Genomic DNA, 19,239 nt, shown 5'->3' on the forward strand with positions numbered 1-19,239 from the left:
GAGAGATCGCCATGCTGTAGAAGTAAATCAATCATAATAATCCGTTCTGTGTATGAGGAGCAGCGCGCCCGTCCGGCACTCGGGGAGTTAACTAACTGGGCGAACCGGTCGATACATTGTATCTCCGCACAAAGGTTGACTCTCAGCCGGAGGGGGGGCGGAGCGCAGAGCCCAGGAAGCAGCATGGCGGAGGGCAGGTGAGCAGAAACGCCCGGGAGAAGGGGAGCTTTGGGACAGCCCGCGGAAGGGGGTTCCTCTCCTCCCAGACAGATTCGTGTACCGGGGGTGGGGGCAGCAAATGATCTGCCGCGCAGGGGCTCAGTGCCCTGATATAACATGCCGGTATATACAGACAAATCTACCCACTGACAGCTTCACTCACCCTGTCTGCCCCCTCACTGACTGCTTCACTCACCCTATCTGCCTCCCTCACTGACTGCTTCACTCACCCTATCTGCCCCCTCACTGACTGCTTCACTCACCCTATCTGCCCCCTCACTGACTGGCTCATTCACCCTGTCTGCCCCCTCACTGACTGCTTCACTCACCCTATCTGCCTCCCTCACTGACTGGCTCACTCACCCTATCTGCCCCCTCACTGACTGGCTCATTCACCCTGTCTGCCCCCTCACTGACAGCTTCACTCACCCTATCTGTCCCCTCACTGACTGCTTCACTCACCCTATCTGCCCCCTCACTGACTGCTTCACTCACCCTATCTGCCCCCTCACTGACTGCTTCACTCACCCTATCTGCCCCCTCACTGACTGCTTCACTCACCCTATCTGCCCCCTCACTGACTGCTTCACTCACCCTATCTGCCCCCTCACTGACTGCTTCACTCACCCTGTCTGCCCCCTCACTGACAGGTGTCTTCCTAAGTCCCCCCCCCTTTAAGGCTTCTTGTTCCATTTGATTCCTTACGATTCTCCTGAACACCGAGGAGCTCCTGTGAGAAACGGCCGTTTATTTTCCTTGCTCGGTTACCGTTGTTTCCACCGGAGAATCGCTCGAGGAATCCGCATCGCGTAGCGGCGGCCGGACTTCGGAGATCATCGGCTCTTCTTGGCTGCGATCGATAGTTTTTGTCAACCTTTTCAGCTTGTTCTGGCAGAAAATGCTAAACAAGTCACAAGTACCCCCCCACCAGTGCTATATACAGTAATAACCCCCCAGTGCTATATACAGTAATAACCCCCCCAGCGCTGTATACAGTAATAACCCCCCAGCGCTGTATACAGTAATATAATCCCCCAGCACTGTATACAGTAATATAATCCCCCAGCGCTGTATACAGTAATAACCCCCCAGTGCTATATACAGTAATAACCCCCCCAGCGCTGTATACAGTAATAACCCCCCAGCGCTGTATACAGTAATAACCCCCTGCGCTGTATACAGTAATAACCCCCCCAGCACTGTATACAGTAATAACCCCCCCAGCACTGTATACAGTAATAACCCCCCCCAGCACTGTATACAGTAATAACCCCCCCAGCACTGTATACAGTAATAACCCCCCCAGCACTGTATACAGTAATAACCCCCCAGCGCTGTATACAGTAATAACCCCCCCAGCACTGTATACAGTAATAACCCCCCAGCACTGTATACAGTAATAACCCCCTGCGCTGTATACAGTAATAACCCCCAGCGCTGTATACAGTAATAACCCCCAGCGCTGTATACAGTAATAACCCCCCAGCGCTGTATAAAGTAATATAACCCCCAGCGCTGTATACAGTAATATAACCCCCCAAAGCTGTATACAGTAATAACCCCCCAGCACTGTATACAGTAATATAACCCCCCAACGCTGTATACAGTAATAACCCCCCCAGCACTGTATACAGTAATAACCCCCCAGCGCTGTATACAGTAATAACCCCCTGCGCTGTATACAGTAATAACCCCCCAGCGCTGTATACAGTAATAACCCCCCCAGCGCTGTATACAGTAATAACCCCCCCAGCGCTGTATAAAGTAATATAACCCCCAGCGCTGTATACAGTAATATAACCCCCCAACGCTGTATACAGTAATAACCCCCCAGCACTGTATACAGTAATATAACCCCCAGCGCTGTATACAGTAATATAACCCCCCAGCGCTGTATACAGTAATATAACCCCCAGCGCTGTATACAGTAATATAACCCCCAGCGCTGTATACAGTAATAACCCCCAGCACTGTATACAGTAATATAACCCCCAGCGCTGTATACAGTAATAACCCCCAGCGCTGTATACAGTAATAACCCCCCCAGCGCTGTATACAGTAATAACCCCCCAGCACTGTATACAGTAATATAACCCCCAACGCTGTATACAGTAATAACCCCCCCAGCACTGTATACTGTAATAACCCCCCAGCGCTGTATACAGTAATAACCCCCTGCGCTGTATACAGTAATAACCCCCAGCGCTGTATACAGTAATAACCCCCCCAGCGCTGTATACAGTAATATAACCCCCAACGCTGTATACAGTAATAACCCCCCAGCACTGTATACAGTAATATAACCCCCAGCGCTGTATACAGTAATATAACCCCCCAGCGCTGTATACAGTAATATAACCCCCCAGCGCTGTATACAGTAATATAACCCCCAGCGCTGTATACAGTAATATAACCCCCAGCGCTGTATACAGTAATATAACCCCCAGCGCTGTATACAGTAATATAACCCCCAGCGCTGTATACAGTAATAACTGTCCCGATTTTCCAGGCTCAAACACCACACTGAGCTGTTTTATGCAATTGCTACTGAAGTTCATTCCTCCATAAACTTTTGTTAGTCTGAGTGTCCTGCTGGGTGATTAAGACTGAGTCATTCTTTTTATATATATATTTTTTTACTATAGGCGGTATGATAAGTAGTCTGGGTGTTTGTGTAGTAGATTTGGCTCAGATAACAGAGCGAAAACAAACGGCTATTATGTAGCCGCCTGCAAACATTATATTATGGGGCAGTTTTAACTCCTTCACAACATCCCATTGGCGACAATTGACATGCCTGGCACATCATGACTTCAAAAGGGTGTAGAAAGTGATCTACGGTAGCTTTCTTCAGCCAAAAAGTGTTGCTGCAATGCCTTGATTCTGAGACATTCAGCAATACGGAGATCTCCCAGTCAACGTCCGCCATATAGCGTAGGCAAAGGACGCCTGATTTAAGACAGGGGGAAAAAAACGAGAAAAAATAAAAAAAATGTAACATGTAAAAATAATTCCCCACTGATGTCATCATCAGTGGAACCTTCCAGTTCCAACAAAATGTAAAAAAGTAAAAATCCAAATATATATATAATGTTTATTTTTATGAGCAAGTCCTAAAATTAGCATTATACCTTCACAAAAATTGGCTGGAAAAAGTTAAAATACCGGCATGTTAAATGCCTATTGGGTGTATAAAAAAAACCATGTTAATTTGAGGGGGTAAATCAAATTGGTCGAGTTCAGATATCCCAAAAATATGACATGGGCACAGACTGACCAGATGTCCAAATTACCCCCCAAAAATGCTCACAAAGGTGGCTTTTTACCTCCCAAATAACCCTTGGGTGTGAAACATACTTTTTTTGCACCATTGTGCCAAATCTTAATAAATTGTAGATAAATAATGTATGAAGGCGGACACGGTAATAATCACACCCGTGAGATCGCAGACCAGTTAATGCGATCTGTAACTCGGAGGTCTCTTTCCCAGGGTAAATCCATGCGCAGCTCACGTTCTGCTCGACTCTCCGTCTTTTCTTTCTGTCTCTCCTTGTAATATGATTATTTATACTAATCCCTTTGTTGTTTGTTTTGGCGGATTATATTTAAGGAGTTGGTGGCAAATACAGAATTGCCTATTTTCCTCCAGTTTTAACCCTTAGTAACACTTTCTTCGCACATAAAGCCACCAAACACACATTCCTTTAAAGTCTGGGGCTGGCACCAATAACACGCTTTATTAGAATTAACCATTTCTGGTGCCTCCGTATTTGTCACATGACAAGCAGCAAGATATATGAAATATATAGGAAAGGATTATGTATTGAAAGGGTTTTTATTTTGCCATTCGGCGGTACAACGAATTATGCTTCTAATGTCGTATTTAGTTACAGCAGAGAAGGTGGAACAGCTCCTTTAACACACACCCTCACATACACACACACACATACACCTACACACACACACAAACACACACCCTCACATACACCTACACACATACACCTACACACATACACCTACACACACAAACACACACCCTCACATACACACACACACATACACCTACACACATACACCTACACACATACACCTACACACATACACCTACACACACAAACACACACCCTCACATACACACACACACAAACACACACTGTGACTTTATTGCCCCGAGAAGGAAGATGCCAGATGCCACCGGTGGTTGTAACGAGGTTTTATTTTCTGTGTCGTAGGCGGACATCTAGACAGGCGGATCTCGGCTCAGGCTCCGAGTACAGGCCTCTCGTGACCTCGGATCAGGGTGAAGACGAGGAGGAGATATTCCAGAGGAAGGAATCGGACGTCTCTTGCCCCTTTTCAGGCTATAGGTTCGCCATGGCGGTGTGTGGTGGGCTTGTGGTGTTGTGTTTACTGGCTGCGGGCTTGGCTTATCTCTCCGGGAAGTCGGCATGCACCCTTGTAGACGTGGTAACACCATGCGGGAAGGTGCGAGGGCGACACTGTGGTGCAGCTTATATGTTTAAGGGAATCCCATATGCCAGTCCACCTACTGGACGCTTACGCTGGATGCCACCCCAAGATCCCACCTGCTGGAATGACACTCTGGACGCCACTGACTTCAGATCCATGTGTGCCCAAGTGCAGCCCCTCAGTAAGCAGGGCAGAGTTATGGGCTCAGAGGACTGCCTGTATGTGAATGTTTGGACCTCTTCCTTGGACCACGCTGCTAACCTTCCTGTAATGGTCTGGATCCACGGGGGGTATCTGCACATACTGAGTGGCTCAGAACCTGGATACAGCCCCACCGAGGAGCTGGCCGAGAACAGCCATGTGGTCCACGTCAGCTTCAACTACCGCCTTAATGCTTTTGGATTTATGGCTCTAGAGCTCCTCAGGGAGGGATCCCCAACCAACACCTCCGGTGAGCTCCATGAAACATAACCTTTCATATGCACTTTGTACGCAGCCCGGTCTGTCCTGGCGGTAAAACACACAAAATGAGAGTCAACGAGAGGTGCCAGGTGTCCAGTCTGTGCTTTTTGTGACCGGTCTGTCTATTGTGCTTTGTTAGTGCTGTCTCGTTAACCTACCTCTACGGCACTTGGCGTCTCTTTAATGGATCCAAGCACTGCATGATTTACACATCCACCTTTCTTGTTCTGCAATCTGCTTTCACGGCTCCTCTTCTCCAGGTAATTATGGCTTCATGGACCAGGTGGCTGCTCTACGCTGGGTGCAGAAGAACGTCCGGTATTTTGGTGGAGACCCAGGCAAGGTGACCATCTACGGCCAGAGCTCAGGTAATAACCAATATTTATTTGCCCCTTAGAAGGAGGAATATTGAGGTCTTGGGTCCTGGTTATATTCATGCACTTATCTTTTCTGTTAATTATTGATGCGTTGGGGTAGCAGATAAAACGTTTATCTGAACATTTTTACTGCTAAGAATTAGATAAACCCCCCAGGGGCAGCAAGGATTAGCAGCACTTAAATGGCGCATACATGAAATTTGTTGTTTTATGTAGGCAGGGAAAATACCCATTACTCATCTTTTGGAACGCCTGACTTTTGTAATGGCCAGCACATAGTGATCCGTAATGAAGGGTACTCGCGGTACTTCCAGTGCTGATTTTACCTTTCCCTTCTTCTCGCTGAAGGTGGAACCTCCGTTTGGACAATGATGGTCTCACCACTGGCCAAGGGTCTTTTTCATCGAGCCATCGATATAAGCGGCTCCTCGGTATTCACAGCAACCATGGCCGATGCAGAGAAAGATAATCTGCTCTTTTTGAACCGGACCGGATGTCAGGATGCCGAGTGCCTGCACCAGCTGAGTGTTCCTAAAATCCTTCAGGTAAGAGGCACCGGTCCCCTTGGATAAATGCTTGAACATTCACATCAGCGATGCTTATGGAGCCGGTCACTCTTGCCCTTTACACATGGACATCCGCCTAGTTTATGCTTTTCAGCCCATGCTGTGATATCCATATTTTTTTGCTTTCTTGCTCCTAGTCCATCCCATGGGACCAGTACCCAGACTGGGCAGCCGAGGACCTGTGTGACCTCCCGCGGAAGGGACACTTTGTTGGACCGGTTGCAGTTGTAGATGGCTATGTGGTGCCAGATGCTCCACTGGAAGTGTGGAAGAAGAAACTGGAAGGGTACAGTGATGTACCATACGTGATTGGCACCACCCTCCAGGAGACTGAATACGCGTAAGAGACACACTTTGGGGGCATAGTACTTAACCTTAAAATTCCCCAAAACAGCCATGTATAAATTACACATGGAGACTAAAATCGAAAAGTGAAAATCCTGGCTTACTTTCAGTGTTGAAGGCCAGGAAAAAAATGAATAACTAACTTACATTTAGGAGAAGCTGCAGCGTAACACCTACTCAGGGAATGCCATTTTGCAGCCAATCAGTGGCAGGAGGGCAGTTTGATTGAAATCAATGGGAAATCTGTTGTCAGAACCCCTTTAGAACCCACACCGAGCCACGCTGACTGGCGCTGAGTATGCCACATATCACGCAGGACATGTGTTCAGCTGAACCATCCTGTTTGTGGTGATCTTTGGTGGCCGATTATGACTGTTTAGGGCATTTTCTTTATCCAATAAAAAGTAAATGTTATAAACAGTGGAATCTTAAATACAGCTTAGTTTTACCGAGTAGCCCCCAACCTTCACTCCTTAAATGAAGGCAGCGTTATGGGAATGCCCATTGTATTGTATAATGGAGTTCTCTTGGAACCCAAATAGGACTTGTGCGCAAAATATATATTTTTTAATTTGTTGTTGGTCTTCTCTGCAGACCACCTTATTCAAACCTCTCTCAGTGGTCAGAAGAAGATTATCACTGGTTTGTGAAAGGTATGTAGCGCGCAGCGCGGCCTCCGCCAACTGCGTTATGGGAAAATCTTCAATTGCATGAAAAAGGTTCTGGGAATGCATTCATTTGATGTGTTTGCCCATGAGTTGTCACGTTGATGACATAGTTGATTATTGTCTTTTTGGTTCACAGTCCGCCTGGATACCTTTGGAGAAAATCTGACCAAAGAGGCTTTGGACCTTTATCCCACGTCGGAGTTCTGCTCTCAACCAAAACGCTGCGTGGAAAAAACCTTTATGACGATGGTGTCGGACCTACGGGCTACGTGTCCCAATAATGTGCTAGCCAGACAGGCTGCAGGTACGCCAGCAGATCAGGTCCAGCGACGGTCTCCGTCCGAGATTAGATCATTCTCTGTAACAACCTGATGATTCTTTTTTGGGACGTTCAGTTTTGAACTGGGAACCGCTTCTCTTGCTTAACTCTGAATATTTGCAACCAAAGATATATGTAAAAGAAGTAAATCCACTTTCCTTACATGTAAGCAGCACAACTAGTCACGGGCTAGAAACATCTTTCTTCGGCTCTGCAGGGGTTTCTTGTCCCCGCACCCGCTTTAACGCATGGATCGTTGTGGGTTTTGGTATAGGAACGGCTCGTTTCAGGTCTCAATAGGGACAAGGCTATTGCAAGACATGTTCTTCCTCCACTCTAATACACGCTCGCTTGTGTGTTTCGGACCATTGCTTTGCTTCAGGTGACTGACACCCTGAAATTCTTTCCCAGAATTGTTTAAAGATTGATTTTTTATCATTTCTGGGATTGTTGTCGTTGCAGATGTGCTGTCCAGTCCTGTTTACCGATATGTGGTCACCTACACTCCATCCCGACCAGCTCAGATCAGCAGCCTCTTCTCCTACGATAGCTGGTTTGCATTTCACATGTTGGACACCTTGGGATTCTTCGGGACCTTGGACTACGTATTGGGGGAGACCACCGAGGATGACCATGTGTTCCAGAGGCTGATAAGGAAATACTTCCTTCATTTTGCCAAGGAAGGTAAGAGCAGTTGGTGGGACGTTGGTGAATAGAAGGGATCTGGATCTGCCCCGTCTCACTCCTGCTTCCGTTCGCAGGTGCCATGCCGCCTGAATGGCCGGAGCTCCCCAACGCCACGGCCCTACTGTCCACAACGCTGGCAACGAGGGAAAGCTATCGTTCCGCTCAGTGCTCTTTGTGGCAGAGGAATGGGATGTTTCAGTATGCCTGGGTCAACTAGACAGAGGGAGGAATCCTGGCTGTCACGGCCTGGGCGGTGGGTTCATTATTTTAGAGCTTATTTTCTAGACTATGAGACAGAGCTACATTTGCACTACAAGAGATTCTAACTGGTAATTAGTGGCTACAGCTCAGCCGCAAAGAATTTCTGGAAATAACTTCTTGCATCTGCATTCAATAATTCTAACTTTTGGTACCGTTTCTATGGATGCTGGGGCTCTTTTTCTAGGGGTTCACTACAGTGTGATGGCCCCCGATGCTGAAGATGATTTAAGTCTTTAAGGTTTTACCTGCCCACTTTGAATATTTTTTTTTAATTATTATTATAAATAAAAAGAAAGGTTTGTCATTCCATGAAACATTTTATGTGTTTTCCCACAGCCTTCCAAAAAAGGGTAATTGAGCGGCAGAAAACCCTTTGCAATTATGTTACAGCAAGAAATGTGACCCCAAACGTTTGAATGGTAGTTATATGTAAATATACATTAATGTATTTGTTAACTGCCTTGTTTAAATTGTACAGCGCTGCATAATTTTTTGGCACTGAATAAACCAAAGAGATTATATATAAATATTTTTTTTCTTTTTAAATGGCCTAGTGAGAGGATATATATAGATAGATATATAGAGATAGTTTAGTGAAAAGGCTACCTAGAAGGTTAAACTGTTTTACCTGAAAGTGAATTGCGATGGTGGAAACAGGTCTCCAGGAGATGCAGCTCTGCTGGCTACCCCACTGTAAAGCAGCCCCCGAACATGCATTTAACACAAAAGGTATCAAACCTGATAATCACATTGACTATAAAATTATGGGGACCAAATGAAATAGAACCCCCAATCAGCAGACCTGGGGGACGGGACATAGGAATGGAGCTTTAACTGCCCCATTACACAGAACACGGTGCACGCAAGAATGAGAAGACAGGAATCCATGGCACCTCTGTAATTTTATTTAAATTCTTTTACTGGTTATCACCAAACACGATGTGCCAAAGAACTGATCTGTGTTAAAAGGGGGCAATGGGTGGGCCAAGCCTGGGACCTCCAAAGAGGTGAATGCCATTGCAAAGAGAGCCAATAAATACACATGCAGTTCTCCGGAGTCATTCGGAGAGTCCAACACGGTCACAGCTTCCCTGGGACAGCGAGAAAGTCTCAGCGACTTTGTGCAATCACAGGCTGCGGGTGGACAGAGAACACGATTCCCAGGCGATGAAAGTTTGGAGCCACCGACAAATAGGTAAGACATTAAAATTTCTAAAATGGGGGTGTCCTCCCCTCGCCATCTTTAAATCCCCCCCTTCCCCATGCCCCAGTCTAAGCAGGCATTACATGCTAGATAAGTGATTCTGTCCTGTCCCTGCATAAGAAAACATGAATAACCACCCCACACAACGTTAAATTAAAAGCACAATCCCTCAGTAAAAAGGGGGGGGGGCATCAGAAAGCTACGGGGAGGACAGGAGCAGCCAACGGGTTTAAGCAGCCGCAGCTACTGCAGAGAGAGGGTTTATAGTCCAACAGCAGACATGGTTTTCAAATACTGAAGCAGTCATTCCATTAAAAAAAAAACGGGTCATCTCAATGGCCTGGAGGGGCACATATTCTTTTCTTCAGACCCATCATTCCCGCTAACCCCTACAACGCACGACCACCGACGCTACAGAGGTGAACGGTTCCATGTCGCTTCCGGCTGCTGCGTTAATAGGAGCTGTAACGATCCTGCGGGAAAGAGACATCAGATGAGAGCGGCTTGCAATCAGAAGGTGAGGAGTCTCTATAACTGCCCCATCCCTGTATTCTATGAAAAGAAATACACATTCCCAGATTTTACCTGCAAAGTGTTCATGACACCGTTTGCCAGAACCGCCATCTTGCCAGCCACGGACTTCACACCTTGCTTGAAGTGGGTCATGTCTGCAGACGGTATAACGTTACCCAACGACACTCCAGCTGCAAGCAAACAACGTGAGACGCTATCCAAGTGCCGACTTCTCAGTAATTGCTACTTGATAAGTTATGATCCTTAACTGTACGTATTCAACTGCATTTAAAGCAAACACTTTAATCCTGTAGGCACGCCAAGACGTTTAAAACATTCCTGCTTTAGTGTATTTAACGGCCTTGCGCTTAGCCCCCTTTTTATAACATTTTTGTTTTCTACATGGGACAGACTAACAGCGGATGAACCACAATACCCTGGCACCGCGTACGCACAGCGGGTGCAGTACCTGTACTTTTATTACTGCATTACTCCATTCACATCAGCCGAATAATACTTCTAGTGATATATACACGAGGGCCGGCAGCATGCCGGGTTCAATGCCTGCCAGTGATTTGTTGTACTGACCGGCTGCATTAGCAGAATCAGGGTCTCCGAAGAGGTCTGCAGAGCTGATAGAGCTGCTGGTAGAGAGCTGCTGCAAACGGGACCTGGCTTCATACTAAAAGACAAAACACAGAACTATTAACACACCGGGACCAACGGCACAGCTTTATAGTAAGCTACACCAATACTTCGAGAGTAAAAGAAAGCGGGGGGTGTCTCGCCACGTACGGTCCAGCACTTAAATATTTGTCGCATCCCCTTTGCAAGATATCCCATAGGACAATAAGAAATAAAGACCTGTTTCTATATCTCAGAAAGGGTTTAACGCAGGGATGGGAACGTCTCACCTCCGCGTCCTGCTCTCTCCCAAAGAACATGTCCGAAGAGATCGCTTTAGCGCTGGAAAATTTCGCCCGAGCCTCGTTGGATTCTGGCGCCGGGGCGGCCTCAGGTTTTCTTCTGTTTGCAGGTCTAAGTAGAAAAAGGACATTTGTGGTCAGAGAATCGCTAGAGTTTAAGAGAAACGCTGCCCTTACAAATACTTTAATAAGATGGTCACAGCAACAAACTAAAATCTTAAACGTGAGGACAGACCACGGGGATCGTTGCCCAACTCCAATATGTTACATGACAAAATTGCCCATTTTAAATTTTTTTTGTTACTTCATTGTTTGTGTCAAACACTCAATAACCCACAGAGTATTTAAATCTTCCAACACTTTCCGTGTTCCCAGTATTTTCATGTAACTCACCGGTCGCGTACCGGCTGAATGCTGGAGATCGTCACCTCTCCCTCCTCCTCATTCTTATCAGAAGACCCCCATGAATTCTCACTCTCCCACCGAGGAGTAATTCCTTCCCCCAGTGAAAATGGGTTGTCCTTATACCTGATGACATAACATTGTTACAGTCCAATGACATCATTCATTTTGGTCTGGATGGTGTAGAGAAAAATAAATCCTTGAACTATTTGACTTCAAGCATCGTTTGTTTTAAAGCATTTCCAAATCCTCACCAAAAAACAAAAGCCCACTGAGATATCATAACTACAGTAATAAATCCTCACAGTAACTACACTATATGGACAAGGGTCACCAACACAGACTTTTTGTGGCACTGCATTCTAAATACATAGACATTAATATGGAGTTTGCCCCTCCTTGGTAAATATAGCAGCTTCCAGTCTTCTGGGAAGATTTTGGAGTTTCTGTAGGAATTTTTGCCCATTCATCCAGTAGATCATCTATAAGGTCAGGGGCCGATGTTGGACGAGGCGCCCGAAATATTAATTTCTAAGTATTAAGAATGTCATAAAAGTCCCTGATGGTGTAATGGTCAGGCGTCCCAATACTTTTGTCCGTATAGCGTGTATGCTCTTTTTAACCAAATTAGGAAGCGCAAGATCAGCTCTGTTCCATAGCAGACGCCGCCATAGAATTCTTCATTAATTGTTACCATGGTAACAGACACCGCACAGCCCCCGTAAGTACGAGTCCGCTTCAGCAGCATTGCAGACTAACCCACCAATTCCCTTTACATCTGCTGTAAAAGCTAAATCGAGAGTGCCTCTAAACCTTAATGTCAAACACAGATTTGGACTTGGCTGTTAACATATCGACAAGCTGGGATATTAACTTACTTGGGGGGTCCAGAGGTGAAGCTGGAATCTTCTAATAGGTCAAGCTGAGATCGTGAGGATTTGGTAGCCACAGGAGTCTCCTGTTCGATCACATGCATCTCGGAGAGGACGGAGTGCGAGATGGCACTACAACAAAGAAAGAAAGCGTAACGTGCTGCAGGACATAACATTTAGATTTGGCCAATAATATAGACGAATGGCAGATTCTAACCGTACCTGCGGGGACCCAGACCCATCCCCAATCGCTCCGCTTGCTCGCGCTTCTTCCCCTCCAGATTCTGCAGCCTTTTCTCCTCCTTCTTGCGGTCCACCTGTAGCTCTTGGTAGGCCAGCCTCATGGAGGTAACACTAAGAGTGCAAGAAATTTCTTATTACAACTCTAAATTGTACAGAAATTATTTGTATTTAGTACTTCAGCTGCACTCGTGGTGGAGACGGCTATCAAACATATACAAAGCCGACCACCATGGAAGTTGAAACTCACAGAGACTCCTCGGCTTCTTTTCTCAGTTCGGCTGCCTGCTGCTCTCGGAGTTTTTCTGCGACCTGCGCTTTTCGCTCGATCTCGTTAAAGCTTTGACTGCTCACCTTCTGGGCACCGAGACCTTTCTTTGCACCAAGCTAAAAAGACAAAACAAAAATGGTTCAAGACATCGCCCCGACTACCACCTCCCTACATAGCGCGAGCCGTCCGCAATAATCCTCACCCCTTTCTTAGCGGCGACCGGTTTCTTCTTTCCAATAAGAGTAGGCTTGACTTCTATAAGTAGAAACAGGAATCGGTGACTGGGGTGCATGCGCGCGCATGCATTGGGAGGTTAGTAGGGAGACGGCGGAGCCACAGCCTGGCATTCTGTGACTAAATGCCAAAGGCCATTCAGTGTTAATGCAGTAATTGTGGACAGTATGTGAAGAGACCCAGCTGTACAGAGTGTGTACAGTCACCAGTATAGAGTATAAGCTAAATTCAGGCAGCTTGATCTTCAAAATACACACTGAATGACATGCCAAGCACACAGCAGCTGGGGCGAGCCAGTCACCTGCACTCGGAGTCAGCTCCTGGACTGAAAGGCACATAGCCCTGTCTGAAGGAGAAAGGAACAGACGTGTTCAGCAGTGACACGGCACATGCAGAGAGTCTGTATGTTCTGCACACAGACACTTAGTTCATCTCTCAGGCCACAAGTTCTTTCCTCTGCAAACGCAATACATTTAAAGTGGACTCTTCATCTAAAAGCAACTTCAGCCCGGACCACAGATCCGCACGTAGGGATAACATTACTAAAGAGCTCAGCAGCAACTACGGCAACCATGGGATCCCTGGAGCTCAGTTCACTCCGGCTGTCTGAAGAATACCCCCCTTCTCAGGCCATCCTTGGGATATGTTCAGGATCAAACATCTTGTAAGGTCCCCCATTCAAAAGGAACAGAAGTTCCCGGCTAAAACCGTATAACTCACCCACTGTGGCTTTTGGCGATGTGCTCAGAATATCAACGCTGGGACCGGTTTCTGGATCTGTGAACACAACGCAAGGACATTAAATAACAGGACGGTTCTGAGACTATATACGCGGTAGGGTCTATGAAAAGAACAGCCGCTTACTTTGAGAATCGCTGTTCTCGGGGGCGCTCGCTGGTCTCGCTTCTGCAGGACCCTTCTCCGGTGGCGGTTCTACCACTGGCATCGCATCCCACGAGCCAGGCTGTGGAAGAGAAGGAGTGTTTGGATTATCAGACACAGTTACCCGATAGCTATTTTCATAATAAATCTGCTCCATATCCATAGTTGGATCCTAGGCAGCCAACACGGGAGCAAGTCCAGCTGCCAAAATTAATTTCCTTATACTATGTTCAATAAGAAGGTCTTACCTGGGTCATCTCCGTAAAGAAATCAGAGTCCCTCTTCTCTGGCGAGTTTGAAACGGCGCAGGTCATTCCATCTATCCACAGCTATAGTAAGAGAGACAAACGTCGCACATCTTTCATCTACTCAAAGTTACTTGCGAATATTTGGCACACGAGATGCCAGATTCCCTACCGGCAAACCTCTTTAGACTCACATCAGTGCCGTGGCGAGCCATGGCTGAACTGGCTAGCTGTCTGATCTTCTCCCGATACATCCGAGCACTGCGGCTGTTGTACTTGGCGTTGGTATCGCTGGTAGTGCAGCCATGCTGGTGGAAGAAGGCATTCTGGCAAAAACAAGGCAAAGAGGGGAAATAAAACAACATTAAGATCTAGAAGCAGGTGATCGAAGTGCCCTTCAGGGAAGTCATTATGGTACGACCCAGGGCACATGGAGTACATAAAAATATTCAGAAAAGGGATAAGACCTTAAAGAGCATAAACATTCAAATGCCCAGCTCGCTGCTAAAATAATAATGATCAACATGCAAATATGCAAAAAAGACAACATACGGCTATTGGACGTATTTAAGCCTTGGACAGGCGTCTTTTGAATGGCATTTGTTGGGTATGCGGCAGATATGGGTTGTGAGTATAGGATTCTCCCGTATGACTTACGGCGTTGGCGTTTCCACCTGCTTGCATGCACCTCAGCTGGAACCAGCTCCAGTTGGAATCGAGCTCCGTAGACCTGCATTGTCAGATGTTAGAGTTAAGATCAGCGTCCTCTGTACTTGGAACAGATTGTTTACGGACGGCAGCTGAAACCCTCCCTCGGCCCTCGCTCACCTAATGAAGCTGAGGTGAACCCCCAGAGAGCGGTGGATGCCGGAGCAGTCGATGCATAGGAACACGCCATAGGGGATGCTGGCCCAGCTGGGATTCTTCGCACCGCAATCGAAACAAGACTGAAAGGCAGAGAGAGGTGAGGGGTCTGCTCGGCAACGACCCCCGGCACGAGCCTAACGCAGCTTCACACGCATTCCGGTAAATGAAGCAGAGCAGGCGGCGTGCCGCCATTACCCCGCGATGGAAAGTCAGTGTTTCAGCAGACATACAACTTAACACGGGCCAGGCTGAGCTTCTACTTGGATGCCAACAGATCACTCAAACGTTACAACACAGAAACCTCAGCGTATTCACTAAAACTATTTACCCGCACGTTCGGGAGGATCTGGATCCAAAACTTACTCCTTAGTTCCTATAGAAATCCTCCCTTTTCTCAAAATGTATTTATTCTAAATCTAATGTGTACGGACAATACAGACACCGAATCTGCCCCTTTCGCCCCCCCAGTCGCCCGTTTCTCCTGCTATAAGTCGTTGGTCACGTCTTAGATTCAGGAGCCATATGTCAATTCCAGGCATGTTTAATACCCTCACTGTATTATCCTCTACCACTTCTGCTGGGTGGCTGGTCCACTCATTTACCACCTTTCTCTGTAAAGTAAAACTTCCCTATATTCCATTTCAGCGTCTGACCTCTTGTCGTTTCTCCTCCTTCACCTTGTTTAAATCCCCTTCAGTATTTAAAGGTTTCTATTACATCCCCCATCTCTCTCTCTTCTCTGTTTGGGATGTCAGTCCTTTTTGATATATTTTATCCTCTAGACCATTTACATGGCCCTCCTCTGAACTCTCTCCCAGGGCCGTAGGAAGGGTGAGGCGAGAGAGGCACTCGTCTCGGGCACATCTGCGAGGGGACGCACAGCTGCCTGATCAGCAGCTGCAGGACCGGTTGAGAGATCACAACCTCCCTCTAAACCGCACAACATTAGGGAGCGCAAGAGCTGTCACTTCAAAAGATGGCGAGCGCCGGGATATGACGTCACCCCCACGCTCTGCATCAATAGCCAGAGCGTAGTGATCAGGGAGCACGGAAGCCGAGGCCTGAAGCGACAGACCTCGCACCAAAATTGAATGGACGGTGGAGCATGGAAGATGAGAAAAGTAAGAGATGGGGAGAAGGGGGTGTACGGGCTGTGTACGTGTATATATGTGTGTTTGTAAGCTCATGGGCAGTGTATGTGTGTGTATGGGCAGATGTGTGTAAGACCAGTGTTGGTGTTTGTAAGCTGGTTTGTGTAAAGGCAGGGGTGAGTCACGGCAGTGTATGTGTAAATGTGTGTTTATGGGCAGGTGTGTGTAAAGGCAGTGTATGTGTAAATGTGTGTTAATGGGCAGGTTGTGCAAAAGCAGCGTACGTGTAAATGTGTGTTTATGGGCAGGTGTGTGTCAAGGCATCGTATGTGTAAATGCGCGTTTATGGGCAGGTGTGTGTCAAGGCATCGTATGTGTAAATGCGCGTTTATGGGCAGGTGTGTGTAAAGGCAGCGTATGTGTAAATGTGTGTTTATGGGCAGGTGTGTGTAAAGGCAGCATATGTGTAAATGTGTATGGGCAGGTGTGTGTAAAGGCAGCGTATGTGTAAATGTGTGTTTATGGGCAGGTATGTGTAAAGGCAGCGTATGTGTAAACGTGTGTTTATGGGCAGGTGTGTGTAAAGGCAGCGTATGTGTAAACGTGTGTTTATGGGCAGGTGTGTGTAAAGGCAGCGTATGTGTAAACGTGTGTTTATGGGCAGGTGTGTGTAAAGGCAGCGTATGTGTAAACGTGTGTTTATGAGCAGGTGTGTGTAAAGGCAGCGTATGTGTAAATGTGTGTTTATGGGCAGGTGTGTGTAAAGGCAGCATATGTGTAAATGTGTGTTTATGGGCAGGTGTGTGTCGAGGCAGCGTATGTGTAAATGTGTGTTTATGGGCAGGTGTGTGTAAAGGCAGCGTATGTGTAAATGTGTGTTTATGGGCAGGTGTGTGTAAAGGCAGCGTATGTGTAAATGTGTGTTTATGGGCAGGTGTGTGTAAAGGCAGCGTATGTGTAAACGTGTGTTTATGGGCAGGTGTGTGTAAAGGCAGCGTATGTGTAAACGTGTGTTTATGGGCAGGTGTGTGTAAAGGCAGCGTATGTGTAAATGTGTGTTTATGGGCAGGTGTGTGTAAAGGCAGCATATGTGTAAATGTGTGTTTATGGGCAGGTGTGTGTCGAGGCAGCGTATGTGTAAATGTGTGTTTATGGGCAGGTGTGTGTCGAGGCAGCGTATGTGTAAATGTGTGTTTATGGGCAGGTATGTGTAAAGGCAGCGTATGTGTAAATGTGTGTTTATGGGCAGGTGTGTGTAAAGGCAGCGTATGTGTAAATGTGTTTATGGGCAGGTATGTATAAAGGCAGCGTATGTGTAAATGTGTGTTTATGGGCAGGTGTGTGTCGAGGCAGCGTATGTGTAAATGTGTGTTTATGGGCAGGTGTGTGTCAAGGCAGTGTGAATGAAAATTGCCTCTGTAAAAATAGCTGGGGGGCACAATTTTCCATTCTTGCCTCAGGCACAGAAGGAGCTAGCCACGGCTCTGCTCTCTCCAGTAACCCGCATCTTATCAGACTAAATGCTAATTTAATCATTCCGCGTGTAGCCCGTGTATACTGTCAGTACAGGTATTTTTGTTGCTGGTGCACCCGGTGGAATCTTGAGCGCCAGTCCATTCTTGGCTACAGCTGCATCGCCTTCTGTAGCCCAGATTCTAAGCCTGAGCCGCCGCGTGAAGCCAGAATATCACGGTAAATAAGAACACAGCTCGCTTTTTCTTCCGTGATTGGTCGGGACGTTCGATGCCTTTCGTGCCGCAGATATTTACACGTTTACGTCACGGTTACGTCACGCGTCCCGATCTCCCAGGGGCTCGCGGGAAACCCAGAGATCAGAGACCGGCGAGGAAACTTTCCATTTACGAAACTTCTTGCTGCAAATATTACGCGCTCCGTCCAACCGAGATGAGAGGGTATTAACCCCTTCTCTGCCAGCCTCATATTATATAGTCATTTTATCAATAATTTTCCTGATAGCAATTTTGTACTAAATCTGCTTATTAAAGCCCCTGGGTTAACCCCAAATATAGGGGTAATAAGTTCATTTTAGACATATTTCCATAAAAACCCCCTCGAGGGCTGCAACACAGAGGATTCCACGTCATCCAAGCAATGGAACCAGCAACCACTCCAGTACCCGGATTCCCTGTAACCGCTCTGGCTGAGAGTGATGGGCTGTGCTGTGTACCGATATCTAGAAGGGGGCAGGTGCCGGACACCTGCATGAAAGCATTTATCCGACACCCGTTAGAAGCAGACCGGCCGGTGTCACACTAGGCCTCGCCGGCACAGCCAGCGGCATTCCGCTCTCCTACCCCTCCCGCGCTTCACTCTCCATTCACCTTACCTTGTTAGGCGGTGCCGCCCGGAGCCGTCTAAACACCGCTTGAATATCCGCTTTACTCGGTTCGGCAGCCATGTTTCCTTCCTCTCGTCAATCACTGCGACCCGACTACACAGCAGCCAATCACAGAACGCCCGTGAGGCACCGGCTGAACTCACAGGTCATCGAGAGAGCGAACCAATCAACGAGCTCAACCAGGCCAGCGCTGCGGGAAATGAGGTCACATCCGGCGGCCATGTTGGTACACCCTGTTCGTACACGGATAGGGGGTGCGGGGTAATTACTGCTCTGCTTATTTTGTGTGGAATTTATGAATGATGGGGGGGGAGCGTGTGTATGTATGTATATATATATGTATATGTATATATATATGTATATATATATATATATATATATATATATATATATATATATATATATATATATATATATATATATATATATATATATATATATTACTTACCAGGTATTTATGCCATTGAGTACCTGGTGCCCCCCAGGGTTAAATTCCTGCTCTTAGCTGTCAGCAAAAATGTATTAGCAGATGAGGCACACAGGCAGATACACACCGATATATAACTCAATATATTACATATTTATAATCACATATACTGTGTATATCATATCTATTGTATATCTACATACTGTGTATTTAAATATCTATTGTATATCTAGATCCTATGTACTGTGTATTGAAATAGCTATTATATATCTACATCCTATATACGGTGTATATAATATATTGATCATATAAGCTGATAATTTGTTGAGAGG

The 19,239-nt window shown here is 46.6% G+C and overlaps 2 protein-coding genes across 3 annotated transcripts; one reads left to right on the forward strand and one right to left on the reverse strand.

Annotated features, from left to right (window-relative positions):
- Positions 1 to 111: 111 nt before the first annotated feature.
- Positions 112 to 8,612, forward strand: LOC128467473 (para-nitrobenzyl esterase-like). The gene is made up of 9 exons (XM_053449129.1): positions 112 to 197; positions 4,452 to 5,140; positions 5,412 to 5,519; positions 5,877 to 6,073; positions 6,232 to 6,434; positions 7,034 to 7,092; positions 7,244 to 7,411; positions 7,889 to 8,110; positions 8,188 to 8,612. Exons 1-9 carry the CDS (start codon positions 184 to 186, stop codon positions 8,328 to 8,330), a joined length of 1,803 nt encoding a protein of 600 aa, XP_053305104.1. The 5' UTR covers positions 112 to 183; the 3' UTR covers positions 8,331 to 8,612.
- Positions 8,613 to 9,257: 645 nt separating this feature from the next.
- ARFGAP2 (ADP ribosylation factor GTPase activating protein 2) lies at positions 9,258 to 18,633 on the reverse strand. Of its 2 annotated transcripts, XM_053449209.1 has the most exons (17): positions 18,469 to 18,633; positions 14,992 to 15,110; positions 14,821 to 14,893; positions 14,358 to 14,489; positions 14,167 to 14,247; positions 13,901 to 14,000; positions 13,757 to 13,813; positions 13,338 to 13,382; positions 13,005 to 13,057; positions 12,782 to 12,918; positions 12,514 to 12,645; positions 12,298 to 12,423; positions 11,411 to 11,545; positions 11,006 to 11,129; positions 10,680 to 10,773; positions 10,164 to 10,282; positions 9,258 to 10,051 (listed from the first exon to the last, which is right to left on the reverse strand). In XM_053449209.1, exons 1-17 carry the CDS (start codon positions 18,538 to 18,540, stop codon positions 10,031 to 10,033), a joined length of 1,620 nt encoding a protein of 539 aa, XP_053305184.1. In that variant the 5' UTR covers positions 18,541 to 18,633; the 3' UTR covers positions 9,258 to 10,030. The 2 variants fall into 2 exon arrangements, with proteins under 2 accessions (XP_053305184.1, XP_053305185.1); XM_053449210.1 differs by lacking the exon at positions 13,338 to 13,382 and having other exon boundaries at positions 18,469 to 18,632.
- Positions 18,634 to 19,239: the final 606 nt, after the last annotated feature.

Source organism: Spea bombifrons, chromosome 10 (genome assembly GCF_027358695.1).
Source record: "Spea bombifrons isolate aSpeBom1 chromosome 10, aSpeBom1.2.pri, whole genome shotgun sequence".
Lineage (NCBI taxonomy): Eukaryota > Metazoa > Chordata > Amphibia > Anura > Pelobatidae > Spea > Spea bombifrons.

Excerpts from the sequence above, each read along its gene's own strand:
- LOC128467473 (XM_053449129.1), top strand. Across the intron at positions 5,520-5,876 it reads CATCTACGGCCAGAGCTCAG|GTGGAACCTCCGTTTGGACA; the intron begins GTAATAACCAAT and ends TTCTCGCTGAAG. Across the intron at positions 7,412-7,888 it reads GCTAGCCAGACAGGCTGCAG|ATGTGCTGTCCAGTCCTGTT; the intron begins GTACGCCAGCAG and ends TTGTCGTTGCAG.
- ARFGAP2 (XM_053449209.1), bottom strand. The coding sequence starts at position 18,540 with ATGGCTGCCGAACCGAGTAAAGCGGATATTCAAGCGGTGTTTAGACGG. Across the intron at positions 14,894-14,991 it reads GTTCACCTCAGCTTCATTAG|GTCTACGGAGCTCGATTCCA; the intron begins GTGAGCGAGGGC and ends CTGACAATGCAG. Across the intron at positions 14,248-14,357 it reads TGGCTCGCCACGGCACTGAT|CTGTGGATAGATGGAATGAC; the intron begins GTGAGTCTAAAG and ends CTCTTACTATAG.